The sequence below is a fragment of the Chiloscyllium plagiosum genome, chromosome 31 (genome assembly GCF_004010195.1).
Source record: "Chiloscyllium plagiosum isolate BGI_BamShark_2017 chromosome 31, ASM401019v2, whole genome shotgun sequence".
Taxonomy (NCBI): domain Eukaryota; kingdom Metazoa; phylum Chordata; class Chondrichthyes; order Orectolobiformes; family Hemiscylliidae; genus Chiloscyllium; species Chiloscyllium plagiosum.
The window spans coordinates 31,137,576-31,164,737 of record NC_057740.1 but is presented as its reverse complement, the minus strand read 5'-3'; the positions used below and the strand labels follow the sequence as shown (position 1 = coordinate 31,164,737).

At 42.2% G+C, this 27,162-nt stretch overlaps 1 protein-coding gene across 3 annotated transcripts in view; it reads right to left on the bottom strand.

Moving 5' to 3' along the window:
- Positions 1-1,830: 1,830 nt before the first annotated feature.
- The window catches only part of LOC122565380 (transducin-like enhancer protein 1), a 162,208-nt gene continuing 136,876 nt past the window's right edge, over positions 1,831-27,162 (bottom strand). For all 3 annotated transcript variants that reach the window (XM_043721296.1, XM_043721295.1, XM_043721297.1), the window contains 5 exons: positions 23,489-23,736; positions 14,798-14,945; positions 12,330-12,480; positions 5,495-5,571; positions 1,831-2,483 (listed from right to left, as the gene is read on the bottom strand). In XM_043721296.1, the coding sequence (XP_043577231.1) occupies positions 2,376-2,483; positions 5,495-5,571; positions 12,330-12,480; positions 14,798-14,945; positions 23,489-23,736 (732 nt within the window). In that variant the 3' untranslated portion in view covers positions 1,831-2,375. The remainder of the gene's footprint in view (positions 2,484-5,494; positions 5,572-12,329; positions 12,481-14,797; positions 14,946-23,488; positions 23,737-27,162) is intronic.

Sequence of the window (27,162 nt, the reverse complement as noted above, 5' to 3'; positions counted from 1 at the left end):
AAAGCTAATCAAGCATCTTTCTGCTTGTTTAAAAATAACTCAACAACTTACAGGCAGTTTCTTTTGGTCCATCTGGAAAATGCAAAGAGTCCTGGGGAAATATTACGGAATGAAGTTGTGAGCGTTGTCAAAAGCTCTTCTGAAACCTCATGAGAAAGGATCTGTAGCTCAGGTCCCATGTTCTATCTAAAAGATCCCTTACAACCACATTACCTTCAAAAGACAATGAAAACAGCTCTGTTAAATGTACTTTTAGGCTACTAGTGAGCTATGCAGGCCATGAAGAACCTAGTTCAATCACTAATCTGTGCTGAATTAACTAATTTCAGAGTTGGTTATAGTCCTACAATTGGCCTGAGGACTAATTTGGAAGTGACAGGCTGGATTGGGAAGCAAACGGTGTGAGGATTAGGTCTTGATTCTTACTCCTGTTTACCAGTGACCTCTGTTGAAAAGCAGGTTGAGATGTTAATGACAGGATCTTACATGAAGGTAGTATCTTCCCAAGTCACGTATCCTTATACAGACACATTGGTAGGGTCAAATGCAACAGTCTGGGAAAAAAATACTGGAAAATTAATTGTGTGGAACTGTATGGCTGCAAGAAGTCGGCATTTTGAAGAATAGCGAGTTGTAGGGTGCTGGGACCAAACAACAGAAAACATGCCATTAGCATCATCATTTCTTTTAATGTCATGGGTGGAGCAAAAATGGAAGTGAAGACAAAAACACATTAAAAGTACATATCACACCAATCGCTCTCAAACTGAATGGCTGAGCCAGAGCTACGTCGCAAGTTAAAAGTGAAAAGCATCATCCTGTTGCCTAGATGTTAATTGGACAGGGTGTTTCGCCTACAGATCATCTCATTGTCTCAAAACAAGTGGACACTGTTGCAAAAACCTATGCAAGAATAAAGAAATCCAAATGCCTTTTAAAACAAAATGAAACACGATGACTCCTTTCCAAATCCAAGCTAGCTTGGCAACAGCGTTGTACTATCTTCCTGTTACTCAATGGCTATAAACCGATTTTCAGAAAACACAGAATAAATGTTCAGCTTCTCAACCCACTCAGACACAAATGGACTGTAATGGCCTGTGATCCTTTAGTTTAAATGATGTGGATTCCTCTCAGCTGTGCTGTACAGTACCCAGTTTGTTCACTCGCTCCTCAGCTGGACAACATGGGGCACAGATTTGCAAACTTTTTTTAGGTAAATGAATAAAATTGATGGCTTGGATTGCTATAAACAGTCTATTTCATAATATCACATTTATGGTCTACCACACTAAGTGCAATTGTTGTTCTCTCCTCCTATCACCACAAAACATTACTTTGAGTTTAACCAAAAGAGCGATTACTCCACGTGATTTGGAGATGCCAGTGTTGGACTGGGGTGTACACAGTTACAAATCACACAGGTGGTTGTTGTTGAAGGAGCAGCGCTTCAAAAGCTAATGCTTCCAATTAAACCTGTTGGACTTTAACCTGGAGTTGTGTGATTTGTAACTTTGATTACTCCAAAGTGTGACAATCATTTCGCACAATGGTGGTAGCTACATTCTTTGGCACAGCAGAGAATTAGCCATGCCAGGTGGTAAGCAAGAGCAAAACTGAATGATGAACGGGTGAACACAACCAGCAGTCAAATTATCAATGCAAGCAACTTCCTATATTCACATTTCAGCAGTGGTCTATGGGAAGTTTACATGTAAAAACACCAGCTTATAGTGATGGGGAGAGAGATCAGGAAAGAGAAAGGTGCGCAAATTAAGGTTTAGTGTTTCACGCTGTCTGACAAATAACAAACAGCACACTGTAAAAAGATGCTTTTTCATAAATATGTTTTAAAACGCAACTCATCGCAAAAATCTTCAGACACAATGTTCAGTTTCTGTAAGGACCTTCTCCGATCCAGGGGCAGCACACTGTTGAAAGGAGTTACCTCTGTCTAAAAATTAAAATCAAGCAGCTTCAGATTTCTCCCCATCAAGTTATGAAACCCAACAGTGGATTTTAACATTACAAATAACAAAAAGGAACAATGAAAAAAATGTACAATTAATGTTACCCTAAACATTAACATCAAATCTGGAGTTAGTGGGACTGTGGAATCTTGAGTAACCCTTCCTCTTCAGGTGAACATCCACCATTTTGGTCTACTCATATATCCTCTTTCGTTAAAGCAAGTCAAAGTTAATTTCAACAACCAAGTCAAGGCCACATCAGAAAATCTTCCTGCGAGGACGAAAATTCCATTCAACATGATCCTTGGGTAATACGCTTCACTGATCCAGGTTCCAGGTCTCTTCTTCAAGGTTAAAGGCTCCCTCCCCCCACAATCCCATCCCTTCCAATAAAGGTCTGAATCCTCAGTAAATTACTTCATAAACCGTGGCCTTCTTGTCCCCTGAGCCAGTAACAACATATTGGTCATCAACTGAGATGTCACAGCATAGTACAGATGAAGATTCTTTGGACTGAAAAGAAAATGAAAATCCTGTCAGTAACAACGATAATGACTTGTCTATTTGATGTTCCCTCTAAGCCCACTTATACAATCATTCGGAGGTTGCGTGCATGCCCATTGATAGCCAGCTGCATTCCAAGCATTGACTTCAGGTTTCAGAAGCCATTGCTGCACATGGACCTTGGAGGCCCATGCCCCAGGTCAGGTAATTAGAAGGAAAATTGCTTACGTTTATATAGCACCTTTAACACATTAAGTCATCCCAAGTCCCTTGAGAAGAGTACAAAAAGAGGGTACAACACAGGAATGTGAAGCAGAAATAGAGCACAATATTTAACCTTTTTATTGTAACTAACATTGTGGTTTCACCAACTGAACGCCTCCTGCATGAATTAATCTACATTTGAATAGGAAATGAGGTATGAAGAGAGACTGGATCAGTTAGAACTATATTCAGTAGAGTTTAGACGAATGAGTGGGTATCTCACGAGAATCCTATTAAATTCTAACAGGGTTAGACAGGGTGAACATCGGAAGGATGTTCTTGATGACCAGGGAGTCTAGAAACAGAGGTTATAGTCTAAGGACACAAGGTAGGCCATTTAGAAATGAGATGAAGAGAAACTTCTTCACCCAGACAATGGTGAGACTATGAAATTCTGCCACAGAACACTGAATGTTTCAAGAAGAAGTTAGCTAAAGTACTTAGGGCTAAAGGGATCAAAGGGTTTGGGGAGGAGGTGGGACCAGGATTCGGAGTTGGATGACAGCCATGATCACATCGAATGGACAAGTAGGCCTGAAGGCCTGAATGGCCTATTCCTGCTCCTGTTTTCTATGTCTCTGTGGTTCCACAGGCACTGACAACCATGACTGTGCCTCAAGGTCAAAATGATGAGCACTGTGCTATCCAAAGACAGTCTCATCTGAAACCTGCCATGTACCTACATAGCTTTTCCATCAGAAACCATTCAATATGAATCAGGATAAGGAGTTCTGTTGGTTTTTGCCCTTTTTTAATCAAAAGGCAGTGTGACAGATTGCAGCAGCACTATTGTTCCTACGGCTGAGATCAATTAACATGAGCCACTGTGCTATCAGACTTCAGCACAGGCATAGCGAACCAAATAGTCTCATTTTTCACTGTTAGCTTATGTTAGGTGATGTATTTTTGGTTGGAAAATCATTGAAAGACAATATAAAACCGGCATTTGTTGGACTTCAGCTGGAGTATTGTGTACAGTCTGCACACAATATTACAGGAATTTATGAGAGAGTGCAGAAGCTGGGTCAGAATCCTGGAATTCCCTCCCTAATGGCATTGTGGGTCAACCCACAGCAGGTAGAACGCAGCAGTTCAAGAAGGCAGCTCACCACCACCTTCTCAAGGGGCAACTAGGGACGGGCAATAACAGCCAGCGATACCTGCATCCCACAAATGAATTTTCAGAAAGCAATTTACAAGAATCCAGGGATGAGGAATTTCAGTTGAGGATAGATTGAAAGAGTTAGGAAGAGAAAACAGCTAAGCAGGAATCTGGTAGAGGTCTTCAAAATTATGAGTGGATTGGATAGTGTACAGAGAGAAAATGTACCTTCTCGTAAAAGGAAATGGAGCAAGAGAGCACAGATTTTAAGTGACCTGCAAAAGGAGCGAACGTGAGTTGAGGAAAGAAACTTTGCTACACAACAATTAGTCACAGTGTGGAAAGCACTGCCGGTAAGTGTGGTGGAGCCAGGCTCAATTGAGATGGCATTGGGTGATTATTCTGGATAAAAATAATGTGCGAGGGAGTGGGGTAAATACAGGAGATTGGCATTAGACAATGATGCCCGTTTGAAGAGCCAGTGCTGATACAATGCCGTGACATTTCTGTAATTCTGTGACATAGTCAGCACAGACCAGAAATCAAAACTTAACCATGGAGGAAGCAGAGTCTTTGAATATTTTTACACAGAGTAGATAAATCCTTGATAAACAATGGGGTGAAAGGTTGTCAGGGATTAGCAGGAATATGAAGAAATCAGTTCAGAGAGCAGTCTAGAGGGAACGAGCAGCTCACTCCTGCTCCTAACTAATTTATTTGTAACCTGTAATTTCAGGAAACTTTAGATTGCACCTTATCCACCTTCTTCTACCACTTACTTCAACTGTTATTCGAGAAGGCGCATGCTCCTTGTCCCTGTTTCAACAGCCAAAAGCATTAATCTTGGCCAAGCACACAATAGCTCTCCAACTTCCTCAACTGACTGAGATCAGTCAACTGAGATCCGAATGGGGATTGAGCCAAGAAACCCCTTGCCTTATCTGCCTGACGCAAGTGGGTAAACCTGTCACATTGTGCTTAATAACTGAATTAGCCCCAAGATATACATGGTAGGACCTGATTTTGAAATAATAACTCTTGCTCTTCGCCAAGAATGCAATAAAAATTTTTACTGCTGCATGTGTGCGACAGACAAATTATCAGTCCGCCTCAAGCTATGCAAGTGTTTGTATGATGCATAGTGAGAAATCAAGGAAGAATTTCCCCTAAATTAACTGTAACACCTCGTTTTTGAAAACAAAAGACAATATGAAAAGTTCCTCAGGGACTGAAAATACCAGCAATGCCACTTTGCACAAAATATGCTACACAGGATGGTCAATTGTGAATGTGCAGGCATTATCCGATATCTCCCAAATCTCAAAGTTCTCACAAAAGGACGGGAGTAAAATGAATCCATTAGGAGAGCTTGGCAAGGATATTTTAACCAAGGGCACATGTGCACATCTTTGCATTATTCAAAAGCAACGTCAGCTCAATGTATGTGAAAAGCTTTTTATGAATAAGTAGGTGCCAAACTTTCCTGACAACTGTTCCCATAAGATTTAATTTTCACTTCAGTTCCCCACAAGTTGTGAGTTAATTGACAAGATGTTTTCAACTCGGATGCGAACAGCATCTAAAACCATCAGGCATAAGCCACCTTCCCTGGCAACCAACCCCAGTTCCAATCCCCTTTATGGTTGTTTCCTACCTGGAATATACTTGCTCCATACGGTACTCTCCATGCATTGAGAAGGTTGTCTTTTCCAGTGCTTACAAACCATTTACCTGAAATGAAGACGGAGAGAGTCAGCACACAAATGGTTTTGCACTGAACAGGGTCCCCGCCTGCAGGTGTTTACAAATGTGAGTCTCAACATCAGCAGCTCCTTTGTGAATCACACAGCAATGTAGTACTTATCCTCCTCTGGCACACAGTGGGACTTGGGGAAGAGCAGTTACCAACCTGACAGTATGAAAGAGTTGGATGTTAGCAAGAAGGTTCTCCAACTCAAGTCAGTACAACACTGCGTGTTCATTCACCTCCCTCAAATCAAGCTAAGTCATTTCTATAAGATTGTTTTCTCAAAGAATCAAATCTTCAATTTACTTTTAACTTTTTATTCATTCACAGGACATGGGTGTCGCTGGCCAGGCCAGCATGTATTGCCCATCCCTAATTGCCCAAAGGGCAGATAAGAGCCAACCACATTTCGGTGGGTCTGGAGTCTGTGTAGGCCAGATCAGATAAGGATGGTAGATTTGGGGCAGCACAGTGGCCCAGTGGTTAGCGCTGCTGCCTCAAGACCAGCAGACCTGGGTTTGATTCCACTCTTGGATCATTGTCTGTGTGGAGTTTGAACATTCTTCCTGTGTCTGCGTGGGTTTCCTCTCACAGTTCAGAGATGTGCATGCTGGGTAGATTAGCCACGGGGAATACAGGGTTACAGTGATAGGGTACAGTGATGGGTCTGGATGGGATGCTCTTCGGCGGGAGTCGGTGTGGACTCGATGGGCCGAATGGCCTGAGTCCACACTGTAGGGATTCTATGATTTCCTTTCTGAAAAGCATTAGTGAATTAGCTGGGTTTTTATGACAATTGACAATAGTTACATGGCAATCATTCGACCAACTCTTTACTCTAGATCATGTTTTTGTATTAAATTCAAATTCTACCATCTGCCACAGTGACATTCAATCACTTTTCCCCAGTCCATTAGAGCTAGCATTCTGGATTGGCATTCCAGTGACATAACCACTACACCACTTTAATTGCTGGATTGAAAATCTTCTTTAATTGATATCAAGACCATTCTTTGAAAGGTACTGATGATAATAAACTTGTATTTTTTCTGTCAACCCCACATATTGGTTATTTTTTAAGGTTCCCTGAATCTTTCAATAACCAAAACGAGGGACTGTAACAGAATTTACTCTCAGGCCATGCATCTGAGTAATACAAGAAAAATCCAATGAATATTTACCTTCCTTCCAATGGAAGAAGAAGAAACATCAAACACCAGCTTGACAGATAGAACATCTCCTGTTTATCCAGTGACACCATTTTATCAAACAATCTCTAGTGCAATTATCGAGTTAAAACTGATTTAAGTGATTACTTAGAAGCACCATAAAATTTGTTGATCCATACCAGGATTACATAGAGTGGAGCGATCATTTCAAAAGGTTACCTTGAAGATGATTAAAAGTTCAGTTTGGGACTAACATCAGTAACAGCCTCATGACACTTAGTTACTCAATGATACACTCAGAGTGGAGCAGTAACTATGGAATCCAGAGATGACCAAACTGCTTTGAATAGATTGCGGATCTGCCTACAGGAAGACAAAATCCCTTCTCTTTCCGAGGTTGTGTCTCAGGAATGGCTGTGCAGTATCGAAGCTCACTCAAAACTTTTTGTTGAAGTTTCAATGTAGACATCCAGCCATCCCTTGTTCACGGGAGAGCCAACCTCACTTTCCAGCGTTTACAACTGGAACAGACAGCCTGAGGAAAGGTCTCATCCCACTCACTTCTCTCAGTCTGACTGTTAGACCAACCAATTGCCTGCAGTCCATCCCTCAACAAAATCTGCTGCAATACATTCGAGGCTGGACTACTTCTTGGAAAATACAGTGTATAAAACCGCACACTGCAGTTTATTTGATTGCTTTGTAGATCGGGGCAAATCATGGATATTGGCCAACAAGCTGTGTAACCACTCTAATCTGAGGTAATGTACAGCTTCTGTTCCCCATAAAAAGAATCGGCAAAACAACAGTGTGACATTTCCCTTGATTTTTGCTCCTAATGTTTGGTAGGATCTATTGAGTCACTGTTGACATCAGAGGGTGCGAGACAAAGCACTACTTCTGATTCCAAAGGCTCTTCAACATCATGTGATGGCAGTGATGGATGGAACTGCATGGAGAGCAACACAATGTCAACTAGTCAGGTTATGGGAAAGTCAAACAGCTCTGAAGGCAGCACTCAATGGCTCACATCAACTCTCCTTAGCCAGTGGGGAATACAGAATCATCCTTTGACCATGATCAATTTTCCCTTCTCCTCGCCGTTCACCCACTATTGACTATTACCCTTCAGCTCCTAGAATGTTCCCATCAAACATCACTAATCTAATCATCTCTCTCACCTTTAAAGGCACATTTTGAAACCCATCTCCAACTCAGCCATTGGTGTTGCCTCTCCATCCTTTCCTTGAGTTGGCATCTATTTCTTACTCAGGATCTCCCCAGCAGCTTGTAACATTTTAGCCACAGTAAAGACCTGATACAAATGCAAATTGGCGTTGTGCAGCAGATAGATATGATGCTACCTACACACACACAATGGACAGCAATTTTCAAAAACGTTTTCCAAGATCTCTCTGCTCTTTCAGTTCAGGCCTCTTCTGTATCCCTGATTTTAAAACAGCATACCAATGCTTCCTATGTCTTCAGCTATACTCAGGCTTCAGGGTTTGTAATTCTTTCCCTCAAGCTCTCAGCTCATTACTAGCTCTCTTTCCCTTCACTTAAGCAACTCGTGAAACCCATCACTTCTAGCTAATCTTTTCATCACCTTAAGTCACCTAACATAACTGAAGTCACCTTTTAGTCACCTTAAGACACCTGACAACTCAAGTCACCTTAGTCATCTAACCTCTCCTTAAATGGTTTTATATCCAATTTCGTTTGGCTGTGCAGTTGTGAAATTTCAGTGTGTTTGAAAAGAAGGCTACATAAATGTAAATTGCTGTTATTTGGCAATGCAAGAAGGATGAGGCAATGAGCCAGCATTCAATATTAAACCTTCATTGTGTCAATGACTGCTTCCCTATGTAATCAAGATGCATCCCTGATGCCTATCCACTTTGCCAACCAAGTGACTCCATCCCATCTGCCTGAGCAATGGAATGCAGGGCTCAAAGCAAGATGGGTTTAAAATCTCTGGCCCCATCAAACACCATCTTCTCTAAACACCATCTGAGACAAAAATTGAAAAGAGTCTGAAAATTTCCTGGCAATGTTAAAAGTAAATTGGCTGATATAATTGGAAAGGACAGAGAAAACAAAATTTGCTACAGGCAGATATGAACGCAGCACTTATTTTTAGGAGGGATGCTTTCAAAATTCATTGATATCTCTTCGTTTGATAAGAAGAAGCAGGAGTAGGCCAGGTGACCTCAAAGCCTGCCCCACCATTCAGTAAGATCATGGCTGGTCTTCTTCCTCAGCTACACTTATCCACAGTGTCTCCTTGGCTTTCAAATCTCTTGGGATCCAAAAAGGCTCAAGTTCAAAGCTGTAAGGTCTTTTTAATCAAATAATGTGTCTCAGAAAATCAGTGAGGGTGACAAGCAAATCTAATCGGACTAATAACTTAATTGAAAATTTGCTTTAAGAAGTTACAGCGGATTCAGCACTAAGGCACGGAGGCTATGGAAATATGCTCGGAGCTCTGCAGCGAAGCCTAAATATAACCGAGGGATGCGGAAAGGAGGATGGGAGGCAAATCAGAAACTGAAGCAATTCTGCAAACATAATTATATACAATTAATTAACCTGAAGTGTACAATTAATTAAATGACTAGGCCATGCACAGTCTTTGGCCCTTTAGCAATTTAAAAACCAGTGACCTTTTTTAAAGTGACAGCTGAGAAAAAAATGCTTTCCTCAAATGAAATAATAAACTGAGCACAGCAAATATATAATTGCCTAAAACTGAATTAACCACAAATAACTTGTATGCATATCAGTCAAGTGATGACTGTATCAAGATATTCCTTCATTTTATGTGGCAGACTAGCTATTATGGAAGAGAAATGTTTGTTTTATGCCCTGAAATGATCACAGTGAGGTATGCTAGGTCCCTCTAGTGGCAGAAAAACATGCTTCAAAAATCACTCATCGCTGTCGATGACAGTCCTCCTGCTTCCTCATTGGCTTGCACAGTAGATTTTATGTATTATTTTTCAAGTAATTTATCGACATGTTTTAATGAAATTACAAATTGTAGCCTCTACATCCATCGATGACTGTGATCCTCACTTTGTAGGTCTTGCAGGATACTAGGAACGAGACAATTCGTTGTTTCAAGTTCCCTTTAAAGTGACAAGTTAAAGCCAGCAACCATCCGCCTGATCACATCCTAAATTCCAGGCTGCTGTGTGTAATCTGCAACTAAACACTGCTATCCTTTTACCTCCTGAGTAAAGAGTCATTGATGTGCACAATATCATGACCATACTCCTCAAAGGTTCAATTACACAAATGGTTCACTTATTCTTAAGGTTGTCGAAGATTCATAACACTTCCGTTGGAATTTTGTACTGAAGTATAAGTGGGCAGGTCCAAGGAAGGGTCACTCGATGCGAAACAGTAACTCTGATTTCTCTGCACAGATGCTGCCTGACCTGCTGAGCTTTTCCAGCAATTTCTATTTTTGTTGTTGTGTATAGTTGGGCATTATAGAGGGCAGCACAGTGGCTCAGTGGTTAGCACTGCTGCCTCACAGCACAAGGGTCCCAGGTTCGATTCTGGCCTCGGGTGACTATCTGTGTGGAGTTTGCACATTCTCCCCGTGTCTGCGTGGGTTTCCTCCCACAGTCCAAAGATGTGCAGGCCAGGTGAATTGGTCATGCTAAATTGCCCATAGTGTTAGGTGCATCAGTCAGAGGGGAATGGGTCTGGGTGAGTTACTCTTCCGAGGGTCGGTGTGGACTGGTTGGGCCGAAGGGCCTGTTTCCTGAAGGGGATCTAAACTAAATTATCTTGCTTCAATTCAGACCATTCTGCTTCACAAACCATCTGTTCTCTCTGATGCTGATCTCATTTATTTGTCTGTTTTGGTTGGCATACAGGTAGTAACATGACTTTGACAGTTTCAGCTCCTTTTTGATATCCAGCCCCATCCATCCTACCTAAGTTACCCAATGCGATAGGGCTTCAAATATTACTTTTGTGAAGAGTAAGGAGGCGAGAACTGGTGTAGTTCAGCAGGAATGCACCATAACTAGACTGCAACAGTACTGAGATGCACTGTTCTGTTGTTGTATTGTCCTTCTGCTCTACTACTGAAATTAGTCATCACAACTTGTTACAATGCCCATAGAGGCTGATAATGAGAACCCAAGATTCCTGGGAGCGTCAGAATTGGCTGTAATCTGGAATTTATGGATCAAGTGCTTAGTGCTTGAATCAGCCTATCAGGCAACCTATTCCTTGACCCATATTAAGCACTAACCCCAATCCCCCCAATGCCCTTTTCCAGCTAATACTCAAGTCTTTCCCGTAGTCAGAAGTAGATTAGCAACAATTAATCAGCTGGAAGTAAACATCTAGGGGCCATATTAGTCCATTTTCTTTTTTACTCAATGGTGCCCAAATAGAAATCCTTGGCACATTCCAACATCCACAAATAGTACAAATTCAAACAATTGGAGGCCACATTCGAGGACATCAACAGAGACAATGCTGTAATTACCAGCCCAGACAAGCAAAGAGCTGCTACCACCCACCTCCCTCACAAATCACTCTAGAGGTTTCATCTGTACTTCATCTTAGCAGCAAGCTTAACTCACAGAAACTGTGTGCAATTGGAGAAGAAAAGATACTGACTTTCAGAATTAAAAGCCGTGAAACCACTAAGATGGGTGTTTTAAAAGATTTTCCACTTCTGGAGTTTTAGAGAATAAGCGAGTGGGAGAAACAGTGTAGCAAGTTCCAAGTTCTCAAGTTAAAAATACGAGTGGTTATTAGTAATCAATCAATCTGTTACTTTCACCTTCCTACTGGATCACATTATAAACAAGTCAGTTCAGTCAGCAGCAATGTTCTCAAAGGAATAGAAGAGTAGAAATGAACGGAAGCTACACTTCAAAGCTGCCACTAACAAATGAAAAGGCTCAAGTTTAAAACCACTCTGAAACCACATTCTGAAAGCCACATTTCAGGCAGGAGACAATGGCCTAGAATGGGGTGTAACATAGATTCCAAATGATAACTAGGGTTATAAAAGTTAAATATGCAGATATGTTGTATGGGAAAGTGAATGCATGATCTACTGTAGGTGTTGGAGCAAAGGAGTTTTTATGGGGAAAGAAAGAAACGACTTGCCCTCAGGGTGGTGCACAGAGGCCAACCTCAAAGAAACAGTGGTTAAAGTTAAAGCTGGGTCATTCAAGGAAACGTTTTTTCCACAAAATAAAGAGGCAATCTGTAATTCTCTCCTCACAAGACCTGTCCAATCTCATTACTAAAATTTTAAAAAAAGAGTTTTGACAGCCTGGTTTATTAATGGTCCTTTCTCCTGCACCTTCTCTGTAGCTGTAACACTACATTCTACATTCTGTTCTATGATCCCGAGGTACTTGTGTTAGGTACAATTTGTCTGGTTAGCATGCAAAACAATGCTTTTCACTGTATCTCGGTACATGTGACAATAATAAATCAAATCAAATCCTGGAACTAAAGCATTTAGATATATTTAACGTACAGGTTAGCCACGAACTAACGTAACGGTGGAAAAGAAAATCAATGCTTACCGCAATAAGCAAATTTGAGTGACAGAACACAACTCTCATGAAGGTGAAGCTGATATTTATCCGGTTTGTTGACATGTAAAACCTCTACATTGCTGCTCTCCGTGCCAACAGCCAGCCATCCCCCTGTTGGGCAACAGCCCAGTGCAAAGATCTGGGGAAACAAGAAATAAAAACGGATATTAAATGCCAGCTTTGTCTTCAAACACAACAATCTACCCTCATAAGGTTAGATGCATATTGACTGGAGCAGACTGGGGAAAGAGTCCTAGTTAGCTATAACCAAAATATACTGAAATATTATCAAATCACAAAGAAAAAGGAGGAAATTGGAAGCCTTTTGGGTTGTTAGAAACAAACGGTGTTGCTAAATGCAAGGTAAAGCAACTGTCTCAAAGCAGCTGCCTCTTCATTTTTGCAGATTCCATGACTTTTCTATGTAGCATCTTAAGAACAAATGTAAAGACTCAATTGGACTAGCATGCCTTGGTATAATCTATATATATATCACAACACATGCATACATGGAAGATGTCTTAAAAAAGGGAATCTGCAGAACTGCCATTTCTGCCTCAGAATAAACTTATGATTCAAGCTATTTGTCACAATAGCTTTTAAAGTCAATAGATGAATGAATTTAAGAGGAACTTATCCACTTTCCATTTCAATACTAGTTCATATTAATTGTCATAAATTAATTTAGATCAAATATTTAGAATGTGCCATTAGAGTTAAAACATCACTTCTCTTTATGAATCAAAATAAGGTCATACAACTAATGTCGTGGAATTATTGTTTGCACAGGTCAGCTACAGAATTTCAAGAAAATCACATTAGAAGCAGTAAGGTTAGCTTGCCTAATAAATAACACAATATTGCATAATTTTTCCATTCACAACTTCTAACTACTCAACACTCAATATCTCAACACTAAAACAGTCCGGCACAAGCACAATTCCAAGCCTTCAGAACATTACCGAGATCTGAAGTTTAGTGAAATATGAGACAGTGATGCTATTGACCTGTCCAGTTGCTTGGAAGTGCAAGGTGATCAAATATCAATGACTATAAAGGAATCAGTAAATCTCCAGAGTCCTAAGATTTGGATTCCCACTTGAGATATTAAATATTGAGTTTTTAATCCACCACAAAGGTCTTATGTCACAGTGGATAGTGTCCCACTGGGCCAGAAACCTCAGGTTTGAATCCCACTCCAGCACTTGATGATCATGGACGTTGCATGCATACCTTGACCAAACATGTTTTTTGTAATTCATTCACAGGATGAGGCATCACTGGCTAGGCCAACATTTATTGCCCATCCCTAATTACCCAGAGGGCATTGCTGTGGGCCTGGAATCACATGTAGGCCAAACCAGGTAAGGCTGGCAGTTTCGCCTCCCTAAAGGACATTAGTGACCCAGATGGGTTTTTCCTGACAATTGGCAATGGATTCATGGACATCATTAAACTCTTAATTCCAGATTTATTTTTAGATTGAATTCAAATTCCACTATCTGCCGTGACGGGATTCAAAGCTGGGTGCCCAGATTAACAATCCAGCAACTTATACCTCTAGGCCATCCATTTGCACCAGGAAGGAGCGGACAAAGATGCTATGGAACCTGATGGATTTACTCAAATTCATCACATCACAGAATGGGTGACTATGGCACGGTTCTCACCGTTTAACATCCTCTTCCACATTCCTGACCTGGACTGGTGCTCAAGATGAGGACCCTGCCCAGAAACCAGTTGCTTTCACAAACAAATAAAGTGGAAAGAAAGGGCAACAACACAACAGCAGGTCTCGTCATCCTTGTGACCAATTTTGCAGAATTGAGAGAAGTGTTGTCAGGAATGAAGGCGTGTCTCAAGGAATGCAACGGCCTTGTGGTATTATTGCCAGACTGTTAATTTAGAGAACTGGGAACCCAGGTATGAATCCCACGATGGCAAACGGTGGAATTTGAATTCAATAAAAATCTGGAATCTGTCTAACGATGACCATGAATCGATTGTCAGAAAAACCCATCTGGTTCACTAATGTCCTTTAGGGAGGGGAAACTGCCATCCCTACCTGGTCTGGCCTAGATGTGACTCCAGACTAACAGCAATGTGATTGACTCTTAACTGGCTTCTGTGCAATTTGGATGAGCAATGCTAACTGCTAAATAGACAGGCAGGAGGCGGGAAAAACACAGCAAGCCAGGCAGAATCAGGAGGTGGAGAAGTCATATTTCGGGTGTAACCCTTCTTCAGGATTGGGGTGGGTGCGGGGGGAGCTACAGATGTCACAGAGTTGTGGCAGTGAGAAAGGGACTCACTGAGTGCATGTCTGAGGGAGCCAGAGAATTGCTAGCCAGCAATGCCCACATCCCATGAGCGAATAAAAAAAAATCCTCAGGATTAAAAATATATTGGAAGGGGTCAAGTAAGCTTCCTCAGAGTAGTCAGCAGACATTATATACCTGTGAGGCAAAATCATGCTGATGCACCTGACGCCCCTCCCTCAGGTCCCAGCACCTGACTGTGTTGTCCAGTGCTCCAGTCCATAGCTTGGTCCCATCATTTGAAATATCAGTGCAGCTGACGCCGTCAGAGTGGCCTTGGAACTGCCTGAGTTTTAAAAAAAGAGAAATGAAAATTATAAATTTCAAAACATTTACATCCAAATTTCCTAATGCTTAATTCCAACCCACTCCCCCCAAAAAGAAAACAAGCCTGCACTTAAAAGGAGTCATTGAAAATCAATGATCACTGACCAAAAGTACATAAATGTTACCATGTCTGCAGAATCCAAATAAGAATTCCATTGCAAGAATGCACATCATCATGACTGACTTAGCATTAAACCAATGAGTGCTTTGTTAAATGTACCTTAACGGCTCAACTTTAAAAGTGACTTAGAGTCATACTCATAGAGATGTACAGCATGGAAACAGACCCTTCGGTCCAACGTGTCCATGCCGACCAGATATCCCTCCTCAAACTCTTTCAATTTACAGTCTCCAGTTCATCAATAAGAATATGATTCACCAAACGTAAAGAAAATATGAACAAAAATGTCTGGGCAAACCTATTTTTATTCATACATGGTTATGCTCTGCCATCAGTTGTTCTCCTGAATTACTTTCTAACTCCAAACAGTGGGAGGTGCAAAGATTACGGCCCAAGAAAACTTGCCCTTCCTGTGGGAAAGCTGTTTGACCTTAATTGTCATCCCCCGTCATCTGCACAATAAGTGATTAAGTGTTGGTGGGTAGTGTGAGGGAGTTGGAATTTATGAAGCACTATCCAATTGCATCAGATTAGCCAAATGGAATCTGCAGTATTCCACACAAACCTGGTGACCTCAAAAGGATCCACTTGTTGAATGCAAGCAGCTTCACACATTGGCATCACAGGCATTTTGGAACAATATATTGTCTTTATGGATGAACCATAAAGTACTTACTGACAAAGTGAACCTTTAATTACCTTAAGGTTAAATAAAAAGACATGCAGCCAGGAGAATGACTGCAAATGTAAATTCAGTGGCTGTCTGGAGACAGAAAGAGAAAGAAATCCTGGAATGTCTCATCTGGCGAGGCGTCAAGAAAGCTTCAAAAGGGATGGATTTAACAGGGGAGACATGCACTACAACATGAACCATAATCTTCAGGGAGTTATCGCAGACTCTGCACATGATGGGAGAAAAGAGTACAGTCTGGGGAAGAGACTTCCCCTTTCAAGCATGTACACGTGGTTAAAAGCCAGTTCAATCTTTGTCTCCCTGTGCTAGTGGAGGGTGTGTTAGTGAGCTTAGGGGCGCATGTCTGCATTGGCTGAGGGACTTGTATACTAGCATGCCTTTGAATGCTCATGTGCTGGAAAAGTCAACATCAAAGAATCACTCACTAGTCACCTCTGCATTACAGGTAAAAATACTGTCGCTCAAGTACTAGACATCAGCTGCTTACAAACCAGTCAAAAGGAAACAGGGTGAAAGTAGGACTTCTGTGCTTGGAATGTTGTTAACCAAACATTGCCAAAAGGAAATGGGGCAAAATCATTTCAATAACTTGCAATGTTAAGAATCTTAAGAATGACTGTTTAGCCAGCAACATTGCACAATATGTCATTAACCAAGAGGGTAGCTCCATATATTTTCAAATGTGTTTTTGGATTCACTTTTCATTTCTAAAATTAGCTCTTCTTAAAACGTAAATTTACTTGATCTGGGAGAAAGGTACCAAGGGAGGGGATCCAAAGTGAATTAACTTTGTTCTGAACAACTGAGGGAACAGATGAATAAAGAAGGGGAGCCAGTTCCATCTCTCCTCAGCCAGGAGCTTGACAATCTGGGATATCTCATCTGGAAGGAGAAAGTGAGGTCTGCAGATGCTGGAGATCAGAGCTGAAAATGTGTTGCTGGAAAAGCGCAGCAGGTCAGGCATAAGCCCTGAAGAAGGGCTTATGCCCGAAACGTCGATTCTCCTGTTCCCTGGATGCTGCCTGACCTGCTGCGCTTTTCCAGCAACACATTTTCTATCTCATCTGGAACCCTGATAACTTGGGAGCTTCGCCCCAGGTCTGGGGGTAACACGTTATGAGATAAGAGCTGCAATGTACAGTAGATGAGAGGGTTGAGGATTTGGTGTTTGATGGCGTTTAGGGGTAAGGCATTTTAGTACAATTCTAAAGAAGAATTCCTAACTCAGCTTATTAAACAAAAAGTCAAAGGGAAAATATAATGCAAACTAACTCCTCCAAAGATATTTCACATGTATAGACATAAATAAATTACTTTGGAGGATTTGAGATACAGGGACAAGCTGGGACTAATTTTCCCTGGAGCGTAGGAGGTTGAAGAGAGACCTTATAAAATCACGAGAGGCATAGACAAGGTGAATAACAAAGGTCTTTTCCCAAGGATGGGCGAGTCCAAAACTAAGGGACATATTTTAAGGTGAGAGGAAAGGGACTTAAAAGGGACCTGAGGGGTAACTCTTTCCACACAGAGGCGGAGTCATATGTGGAATGATCTGCATGTAATTGATACAGGTACAGTTACAATATTTGCAAGACACTTGGACAGGTATGTGAAGAGGAAAGGTTTAAAGGGATTTGAGGCAAACACAGGCAAGCAGGACTAGTTTAGTTTTGGGAAACTCTGGGAAGTTTAGTTGGACAGAAGAGTGGTTGGTCCAGGATTTATTGCCCGTCCCCAGTTGCCCTTGAGAAGGTGATGGTAAGCTGGCTTCCTGAACCGCTGCAGTCCATGTGCTGTTGGATGACCCACAATGCCCTTAGGGAGGGAATTCCAGGATTTCGACCTAGCAACAATGAAAGAACAGCAATATATTTCCAAGTCAGGATGGTGAGTGGCTGGAGAGTGACTTGCAGGTACAGGTGTTCTCATGTATTTGCTGCCTTTGTTCTTCGAGATAGAAGTGATTATGAGTTTGGAAAGTGCTGTCTGAGGATCTTTGCTGAATCTCTGCAATGCATCTTGTAGACAATACACACTGCTACTACTGAGCGTCGGTGGTGGATGAAGTGGATGCTTGTGGCTGTCATGCAAATCAAGCGGGCTGCTTCATCCTGGATGGTGTCAAGCTTTTTGAGTGCTGTTGGAGCTGCACTCATCCAGGCAAGTGGGGAGTATTCCATCACACTCCTGACTTGTGCCTTATAGCTGGTCGACAGGCTTTGGCGAGTCAAGAAATGAGTTACTCGCTGCACTATTCTGAGCCGCTGATCTGCTCTTGGGGCCACTGTATTTATGCGGAGAGCCCAGTTGAGTTTCTAGTCAATGGTAACCTTCAGAACGATGATTGTGGGGGAATTCAGTGATGATAACACTATTGAGTGTTAAGGGATAGTGGCTAGATTATTTCTTATTGATGATAGTCATAGCCTGGCTTTTACCACTTGTCAGCCCAACCCTGGATACTACCCAGATCTTGTGGCATTTGAACATGGATTGCTTCAGTATCTGAGGAGTGTAGAATGGTGCTGAACATTGCACAATCATCAGTGAACATCCCACTTCTGGCCTTATGATGGAGGGAAAGTGGTTGATGAAACAGCTGAAGATGGTTGGGTCTAGGACACTAACTTGAGGAAAAACTGGAGATATGTTGCTGACCTAAGATGACTGGCCTCTAACAACCACAATCATCTTCCTATGTGTTAAGTATGACTCCAACCAATGGAGAGTTTGCCCCTGATACCTATTGATTCCAGTTTTGTTATCACTCCTTGATGCCACATTCAACCTTGGGTGAACGCAGCCTTGGGTGCTATTCTCAGCTCCCCTCTGGAATTCAGCTCTTTTGAGCATGTCTGAACCAAGGCTGTAATGAGGTCAGGAGCTAAGTGGTCCTGGTGGAACCCAAACTGGGCATCACTGAGCAGGTTATTGCTGAGCAGATGCTGCTTGATAGCACTGTAATTGATACCTTCCATCACTTTACTGATGGCAAGGGTAGACTGGTGAATGATAATTGGCCAGGTTAGATTTGTGTACAGGAGATAACAGGCAATTTTACACATTGTCGGTAGATGGCGGTGTTGTAGCTGTACTGGAATGATTTGGTAAGAGGAGCGGCAAGTTCTGGAGCAAAAGTCTTCAGTACTATTGCCAAAATGTTGTCAGGGCCCATCACCTTTGCAGCATCCAGTGCCTCTGATCATTTTTGATACCACATGGGAATCGAATTGGCTGAAGACTGGTATCTGTATTGCTGTGGACCACAGGAGGAGGCGGAGATGCATCATCCAGTCAGCATCTCTGGGTCAAGATTGCTGTGAATGCTTCAGCCTTATCTTTTGCAGTTGGAGGTGATGGGTTCTTGCATTACTGAGGCTTCTGGAAAATGCTGGCCTTTGCAACGATACCCACATTCCATTAATGAACAAAGCAATAAAGTGGGAACTACTGCCTGTCAGATGCTAAGTGTGGCCACATGCCGCATGAATTGATGCACCTACAGGGACTGTGCATATTTTGTGCATCTGGGTTTGATTCGAACCCTGCTTCGTCTTTGGGAAACAAGGGTCCACGCAGGCATCAATCGGAACACTATATAACTTGCAGGAAAGGCAAAAGTATAATGGTGCGGCTAGGGTACGTGGGTGGAAGGAAAGAAAGATTGATTGTGTGAACATTGTGACATAACCCGATGACAAATTAATTGTGGTTTTGGCACTATGGCAACAGAATGTGTTTAACAGGAAATATAGTTGCGTGGATAAAAAGGTCATGTACAAGGACAGCTAATGTGTAATTTTGTTTGCCTCCAGTTGGACCCAGTGTTAAGACAAACGCAACACATTATGGTTATTGCATGCAGAGATCTCAAAAAATCAAATTTATAAATCTACTCAGACCCCACTGCTTTTATAATAGCGACAGATTATCAATCTTCAAGAGATATTGAAAGAAGGAGAGACACAAACCACTTGGTGAAAGGAAATGAGCCAGAAAATATTGGTCTAGTCCAATTAGGACCAGCTGTTGTTCTAGTCATGCTGCATTAATGAATAAGAAGCAAAACATCTATTATTAAAACAAACAACTTCAATAAACAACTGTATAACAGAAGCACCAATCACTGTTGGCGCAATAACCCTTTTTTTTTTAACAGAATGCTGATTATGTGCTTGAAAATTCACAATGTTTTTGCCTGACTTCTATGGAGAGAGGTAACTTTGCTGTGAAACTGGAAAATGGATTTTACAGCTGATATCTCCACCCTCTGTATTTTAGAATTACCCACAAATGCTTTCTCCCCCAAACTGAGATGGCTAAGAGGAGGGATTTGATAGAGACATACAAGATGATCAGAGGATTAGATAGGGTAGACAGTGAAAATCTTTTTCCTAGGATGATGACGTCAGCTTGTACAAGGGGGCATAACTACAATTTGAGGGGTGGTAGATTTAAGACAGATGTCAGAGGCAGGTTCTCTACTCAGTGAGTGGTAAGGGCGTGGAATGTCCTACCTGCCAATGTAGTTAACTCAGCCACATTAGGGAGATTTAAACAATCCTTGGATAAACACATGGATGATGGTGGGATAGTATAGGGGATGAGCTGAGAATAGTTCACATGTTGGTGCAACATCAAGGGGCTGTATTGTTCTGTGTTCTGAGAATTGCAAATCAAACACATTGATGTGACACAGCATGGAAGCTGAAGAAAGTTAGGGAAAAAAAAGATTAACCCAGTAGCATTGATGACAGGATGCTGAGCCCAAACATTATTAGGCTGCACTGTGTAAGGGCAAGACAAAGAGGAGGAGATCATCAGATCAACAAGAGGAATATAGCAAAAAAGCCAGAAGATGGCAATTGGTGATTTAAGCTTTGACTCAGTGATTGGAAGAGTACACCACTGACTGCCTGTATACCTTGCTTTTTACCGCCCTGCTCCCTGTGTCACTCAACTTTCACTCCTGTTCCCATAAAGGTGCTTCACTTTCACTCTCTACCACAACCTCTTGTTCTCACTTAGGCAAGATTCAACACCACACGTGCACCCCGGCAGCAAAAACCTCAACTTGCATTACCACATGCACACACCACAGACAGAAGACAACAAACATTCAATGTGATGGTGGCTGTACAGCAAAAGATAGGGGCGCATGAACATAAACGGTATGTGTATCACGCAACGCAGTCACGGAGGGTTCAACTTCAACTAGGTCAGAAAAGAGACAGCAGTGCAGTGGATGCAACATTGAAAATTAAATCAGATGGGTGTATAATTGTCCTGTCTGAGCACTTTAATCGTCACTCACACACTACATTTATTTTTTATGCATGTGGATTATAAGCTTTTATATGGACAGACTGTGGTATAGCACAAACCACGCAAACTTTAGACGGGTTAATAAAAAGACACAGAAGAAACAGTTGGGTGCAGACAATCCCAACAGGAGTCTTTAAAAGATGAAAAGAGACTTCTCCAAAGGTCTGGAGAAGATTGAAGTCATAGTTACTGCAAGGTTTTATTTTAGTAGACAATCTGACAATCAGTGATCAGCACACCCTGCTTTCAAACAAAAACTGCAGATGCTGAAGATCTGAAATCAAAACTGAATTTGCTGGAGAAACTCAGCAGGTCGGGCAGCATCCATAAAAAGAGAAATAGAGTTAATTTTGCATTATTCTGAACCTTCTTCAGAAGGGTCTGAAGACACATGCTGGCTGCCAGAAGCAAACGTAGTGAAAGGGCGAGAAACTGTTTTAAGCCAAGGTGACACATTGAGCACTGTGTTCAGTACTTTATATTATCAAGCTCAGATATACTGCATTGACAGATTGCAGGGAGACCACAGCTTTTTCTATGTGTATAGAGAAGACCCCAGAACAGTACTTTCCAAGACCTTGCCACCTAGTGCTTCCTCCAAGTATTGCTCAATATGGTAGAGCAGAGTGTGTGTGCGTGTTAGTTAGTTAGTTAGTTAGGGGGTGTGAGGGTAATCAGCAGGACCTTCCCTCATCCATGCTTGAGCTGACTTCATGAAGACTTCATAAGGTCCACAGTCCACGGTGAAGACTCTCAGGGTAACTCTCTCCCGACTATACCACTGTGCCATCTTTTCTGCGGATTTATACTGACAGTGGGACAGGACATGCCCAGGGATGGTGACGGTGTTGTCTGGGACATGGTCTGAAAGGTACAATTCCAGATTATTTCAGACTGACACTTGACTAGATGTTGCCAGGGTTGGAGAATTTGAGCTATGGGGAGAGGCTGAACAGGCTGGGGCTGTTTTCCCAGGAGTGTCAGAGGCTGAGGGGTGACCTTATAGAGGTTTAAAAAATCATGAGGGGCATGGATAAGGTAAATAGATAAGGTCTTTTTCCTGGGGTTGGGGAGTCCAGAACTAGAGGGAATAATTTTAGGGTGAGAGGAGAAAGATATAAAAGAGATCTAAGGGGCAACTTTTTTACACAGAGCGTGGTACGTGTATGGAATGAGCTGCCAGAGGAAGTGGTGGAGGCTGGTACAATTGCAACATTTAAGAGGCATTTGGATGGGTGTATGAATAGGAAGGGTTTAGAGGGATATGGGCCGGGTGCTGGCAGGTGGAACTAGATTGGGTTGGGATATCTGGTCAGTATGGATGAGTTGGACTGAAGGGTCTGTTTCTGTGCTGTACATCTCTATGACTCTATAAATAATCTATGAAATAATTCTCCCAATTTTGTCACCAGCCCCTATACGATTGTAAGGAAGACTTTGCAGGATCACCAGAGCTAAGTTGTCCATTGTCAATGGCAAGTAATGCATTCAGTTTTATTTCTTTTTTGAAAACTTTTTTTAGAGGTTTTCTACAACTAGCCATTTCAGAGGGCAATGAACCACTTTGCTGTGGGCTACCTGCAGGCCAGACAAGGATGGCAGATTTTCTTTCCTAAAGGGCCTTAGTGAATCAGAAGCCTGGGAAGCATAGAATCCCTATGGTGCAGAAAGAGGCCATTTGACCCATCAAGTCTTCACTGACCCTCCAAAGAACATCCTACCCAGCCCTGCCCTCTACTTATCATTTAACAGGGCCAATCTATTGAACTTGGATATCTTTGGACTGTGAGAGGAAACTGCAGGACCCACTGGAAACCCACACAGACGTGATGAAAACATGCAAATACCACACAGACAGTCGTCTGAGGCTGGAAATGAAGCCATGTCCCTGGGGATGTGAGGCAGAAGTGCTAACCATTGAGCCACTGAGCTGCCCAAAAAACCAGACAGGTTTTTACAGCAATTGAGTTTCATCACCAGACTGGGTCACTAAATTCCAGATTTATTTTTAAATCTAAATTCTGCCACATGAGATTTGAAACCAGGTCCTAAGAGCATTACCTAGGTTACTAGCCCAGTGACAATACCACTATGCCATCACCTCCATGTTATCACACAAGTGGACAGAGAACAATGAGAGTCCAGTTAACACAATGTCAAGGCAAAAAGTGACCAAAGGAATAAGCTTTCTTCTTAAAGTGGAGCACTTGAAAAGACATTTGATGAACCTTCCCTCAGGAAGTATAAAGGATCAATGTGTTAAGTCAACATTCACAACCCCAAGACAAGAAAATCCATTCCAAATCAAATCCTTCTTTCTTCTTTATCTCACTGCCTTAATTAAATCTTCAAACTAACTCACCGAATGAGTGTTTCATTATGCAGATCCCAGACAAAAATACTTCCGTCGCTGCAGCAGGAGAAGCAGACTTTAGCATCAGGGCTAATAGCCAGTGCGTAGCAAGCAGGGGCTGACGAGGTCAATTCAGCTTTTATTCGCGGACTCGGAGCTGCGAGATCCCAGATGGAAATGGTGTTGGCTTCGCCACCCACAATCAGACTTCGGCCATCGGGGAAGAGCTTGCAGGTCCGGATATAGTTTTCCCTGTTCTGGAGAAATAGATTACAGTTACACGTTAATCGAGGGCACAGCAATACACTCAACTGCTACAAGATACTGGTCATTGACTCTCAGGATGTGAAGATTCGTGAAGGTTGAATGATGTTTGTTTATAATATCATAATCTGAAACTCTTTAAATGGCTCATTCTTTAAGCTGTGATAAACCTGACTGCAAATCAATGCCTGTTCTTATTAACACTAAACCTTAGCTGGACTGTTTTGATTGACAAGCTAACTACAGCAGCATTGGTTCATGCAGTTTGACAGAACTCTTGATATTTCTCCATTTTGACATTGTGAAAGCCTGACTGAGTTTCAAAAGCTGTGTTGATCCCAGCAAGAAATCCTGAATTCACAATCTGATAGACATCTGAGGTGTTTATTAAAGTATTAGCTATTTTCGTGTGGGGTATGAGTAGACATTAGCTTGTCTTTATGAGAAATTAACAACTTGAGAGCTTATAAAATTTGGATGGATTTCTCAAGTCAGAACATTTTCCCCATTGGCCAATGAATTCTTTTTCGAAGTTTATTTTATTTCACCTTATATGGCTCATGGTGGATGCTGGGTGAGTCAGCACAAAAGGCACGAAGGACTGAGTGAGGGACATTGAAAAGATATGGCTGCAAGAGGGGTTAAGGGGGTGTGGGAAGTGAGGGGGTATGTCAGGTGTGAGAAGGCATAAAGTCAAAATCAATTGGGACAAAGCACCAGAGACATGAGGCAGGCCTCAAAACCAGCTCACTCAGCACTCATGCTATCCTAGCATCTGCTGCTGGGCTCACCCGGTCCAAGCCAACACCATGTACACCTTCCCTCAAAGCAAGAGGTTTGTGCTTTGGGGGTCTTTTAACTGAGGCTGCTCTAGGGATTCAAGGAATCCTCCAAATGAGCCACTCACCTCAGGTGCCCAAATCTACCCCCACATCCTCCTGTTCGAAATGCTCCCAGTAGGGGCAATATTCAAGGATCTGGGGAGCTCACCCGGTGTTTTGGTCAATATTTCTCCATTAAACCATCACGAATAAAACAGATTATCTGATTATTATCATATTACTGGCTGTGCAGCATTAGAAACATTGAAGACAGGAATGGGAGGAGGCCATTCAGAATTCCAGACTATTCGCCATTCAATAGGATCATGGCTGATGGCAGCTACCACATTTCCTACATTATAAAAGTGAACAGTTATAATTGACTGACTCGAATGGCCAAATGGCCTCTTTCCACACTGCAGGGATTCTACGATTCTAAAGTCTGGACTTACACTTGCCCTGCTGCTCTTGTGGCCTGTCTAAGTGCACACATTCCTTCACGTTCAACCTGCCAACCAGACTTTGGTCCTTTACCCATTCGTCTAGCTACACTCTCTGTGTCAAAGCTGACTGTGTTGTTGCTTAACTCTGTGCCAGCAGCTCTGCAGAAAAGCGCAAGAGAAATGAACCTTTAGTTTATTATCCAGACCTCCTTCCTCTCCAGCACTGAACAGACTGCAGCACTGATCAAATCCAACGGCACAGCATTAAAATCCAGCTAGCCTTGCTCAAAATGAAACATTTGGGAGGGATCACTTGCCAAAATAGTAAATACCTAAATAAACCGAACTGTGGAGCCAAGATTTGCTACTCTGATACTTAAGTGAGTAACAGACTGGGCTGTCTGCCAGAATTCAATGGCATTTATTAGGTGCTGTAATAGCTCCTGATAGTTTTTGGGTATAGGTGCAGGGAGCAAAGAGGAATCAGGCATGTTGTAATATCTTGTCATGTTTTATTGCCCTCTTATGTTGAAGCAGTGAGAAGCAAACAACTTGCTCATATCGGTTTTACCTCCAAGTCTTCAACTAAGTGCCAGAAATTATTAGGCTTGCATGTAAAGCTATTTAACAAGGGTTAAAGCTCCCAGCTTCCCCTCCTTCTGTCCTGAGACGGTCGATGTCTGTTCATGAGGTTTCATTCTGTGGGCTCGAGGGGCTCCCAAGGATTTGCACGACCAGCCTGGCCTCATGTCAGATTACAAGACTGTTTGGAGACAAGGCTTAGCCCCTCTGGGTTTGAAAATTTAGCTTCTTGCTGCTAAACACACTAAATCATTAAAAGGACAGCTCAAACTTCCGCTGCAGGAGCCTGTATTGTACAGGGGGGGCACGTGGCTGGTCTGGATTTAGCATTTAGCACTGACTCAAACCTGTGTACAAGCATCAAGTAGAGGATCAGATTGAATAGAAAACCAGCCACAAAGGGCTAAATGGCCTACTCCTACTATTAGCTTGTATAAAATATCCTGGACCTTGTCCACATGACTACTCGTCATATGATTCTGCGCAGTTAGTGCTAGGTAACAACGGCATTAGTGGGTCATTGCTAAGCCTAAGATTATTTTCACCGACACCCACACTCTTACTCCACAGAAGGAGGAGTTCCTGGACATTAATAAGGAGTAGGAAGCTTGGCTGGCTTTTCTGGTCCTGGCATCACTTGGATGAAAAACTGGAGGCGGACTGATATCTGGTGAAAGTGAGAGGTCGCGGGAACACAAAGGATGGAAGATGATAAAAGGACACCTGTCGGATAAGTCTCCGAATTTGTGACGCCGATATCAAGAAGTGCTCAGTGGAACTTTCCAAGAGCAAAGATCCCTGCATACTGAATCAAAACAAAAATAGCAAGCACTGGAGAAACTCGGCAGGTTTGGCAGAGAGAGAAAGAGATTTAATGTTGCAAGTCCAAAACAACTCTTCTTTCAAATGCAGAAGTGCCCAAACCTTCTGTTTTTTTTATGTCAGGATCTCCAGCATCCTCAGAATTTCAGTCTCAGCCTGAAAACACCCAACTTAACACTGATCTTCACTGCCAATTGTTTGCATTCCCCAACCTCACCAAATATATCCGCTCACAATCCTCTCTCCCCATAGCCCGCTTCAGTGAGAGAAGGGGGTACAAGGAAATGCTCCAATCCAAGTCAACTCCTTCATTTAATTACAAACAAAAGCAGATATTGCTGGAGAAGCTCAGCAGTTCTGGCAGCCTGGGTCGTGAGAAAGCAGAGCTAATGTTTCTTCAGAACCTTTGTTTTCTTCCTTACGTTAATTATTGCCCTAAGTTCACAGGCGGGCTCATTGTGACAGTGCAGATAAGCGCAATACAAATCAGTTATCACCACTTAAAATTGAATGCAACCTGTTCAAGGTCATAAAAATACACATATGCAAAGTCAACCCTGGTTTATGTGGAGTTTGCAAACTGCCATTGAGCAGGAATGCAGTATAAACAAGTTTTGAAAACTCTATTGGGATATCCTGTATAAATAACCTGAATAAACCTGCCTCTGCATGAATAATGTTTATATGCATAAGGACACAGCTATATCCCTGCACTTTTCCTTCGATCCGAGACGGTATGTGACCCTTAGCA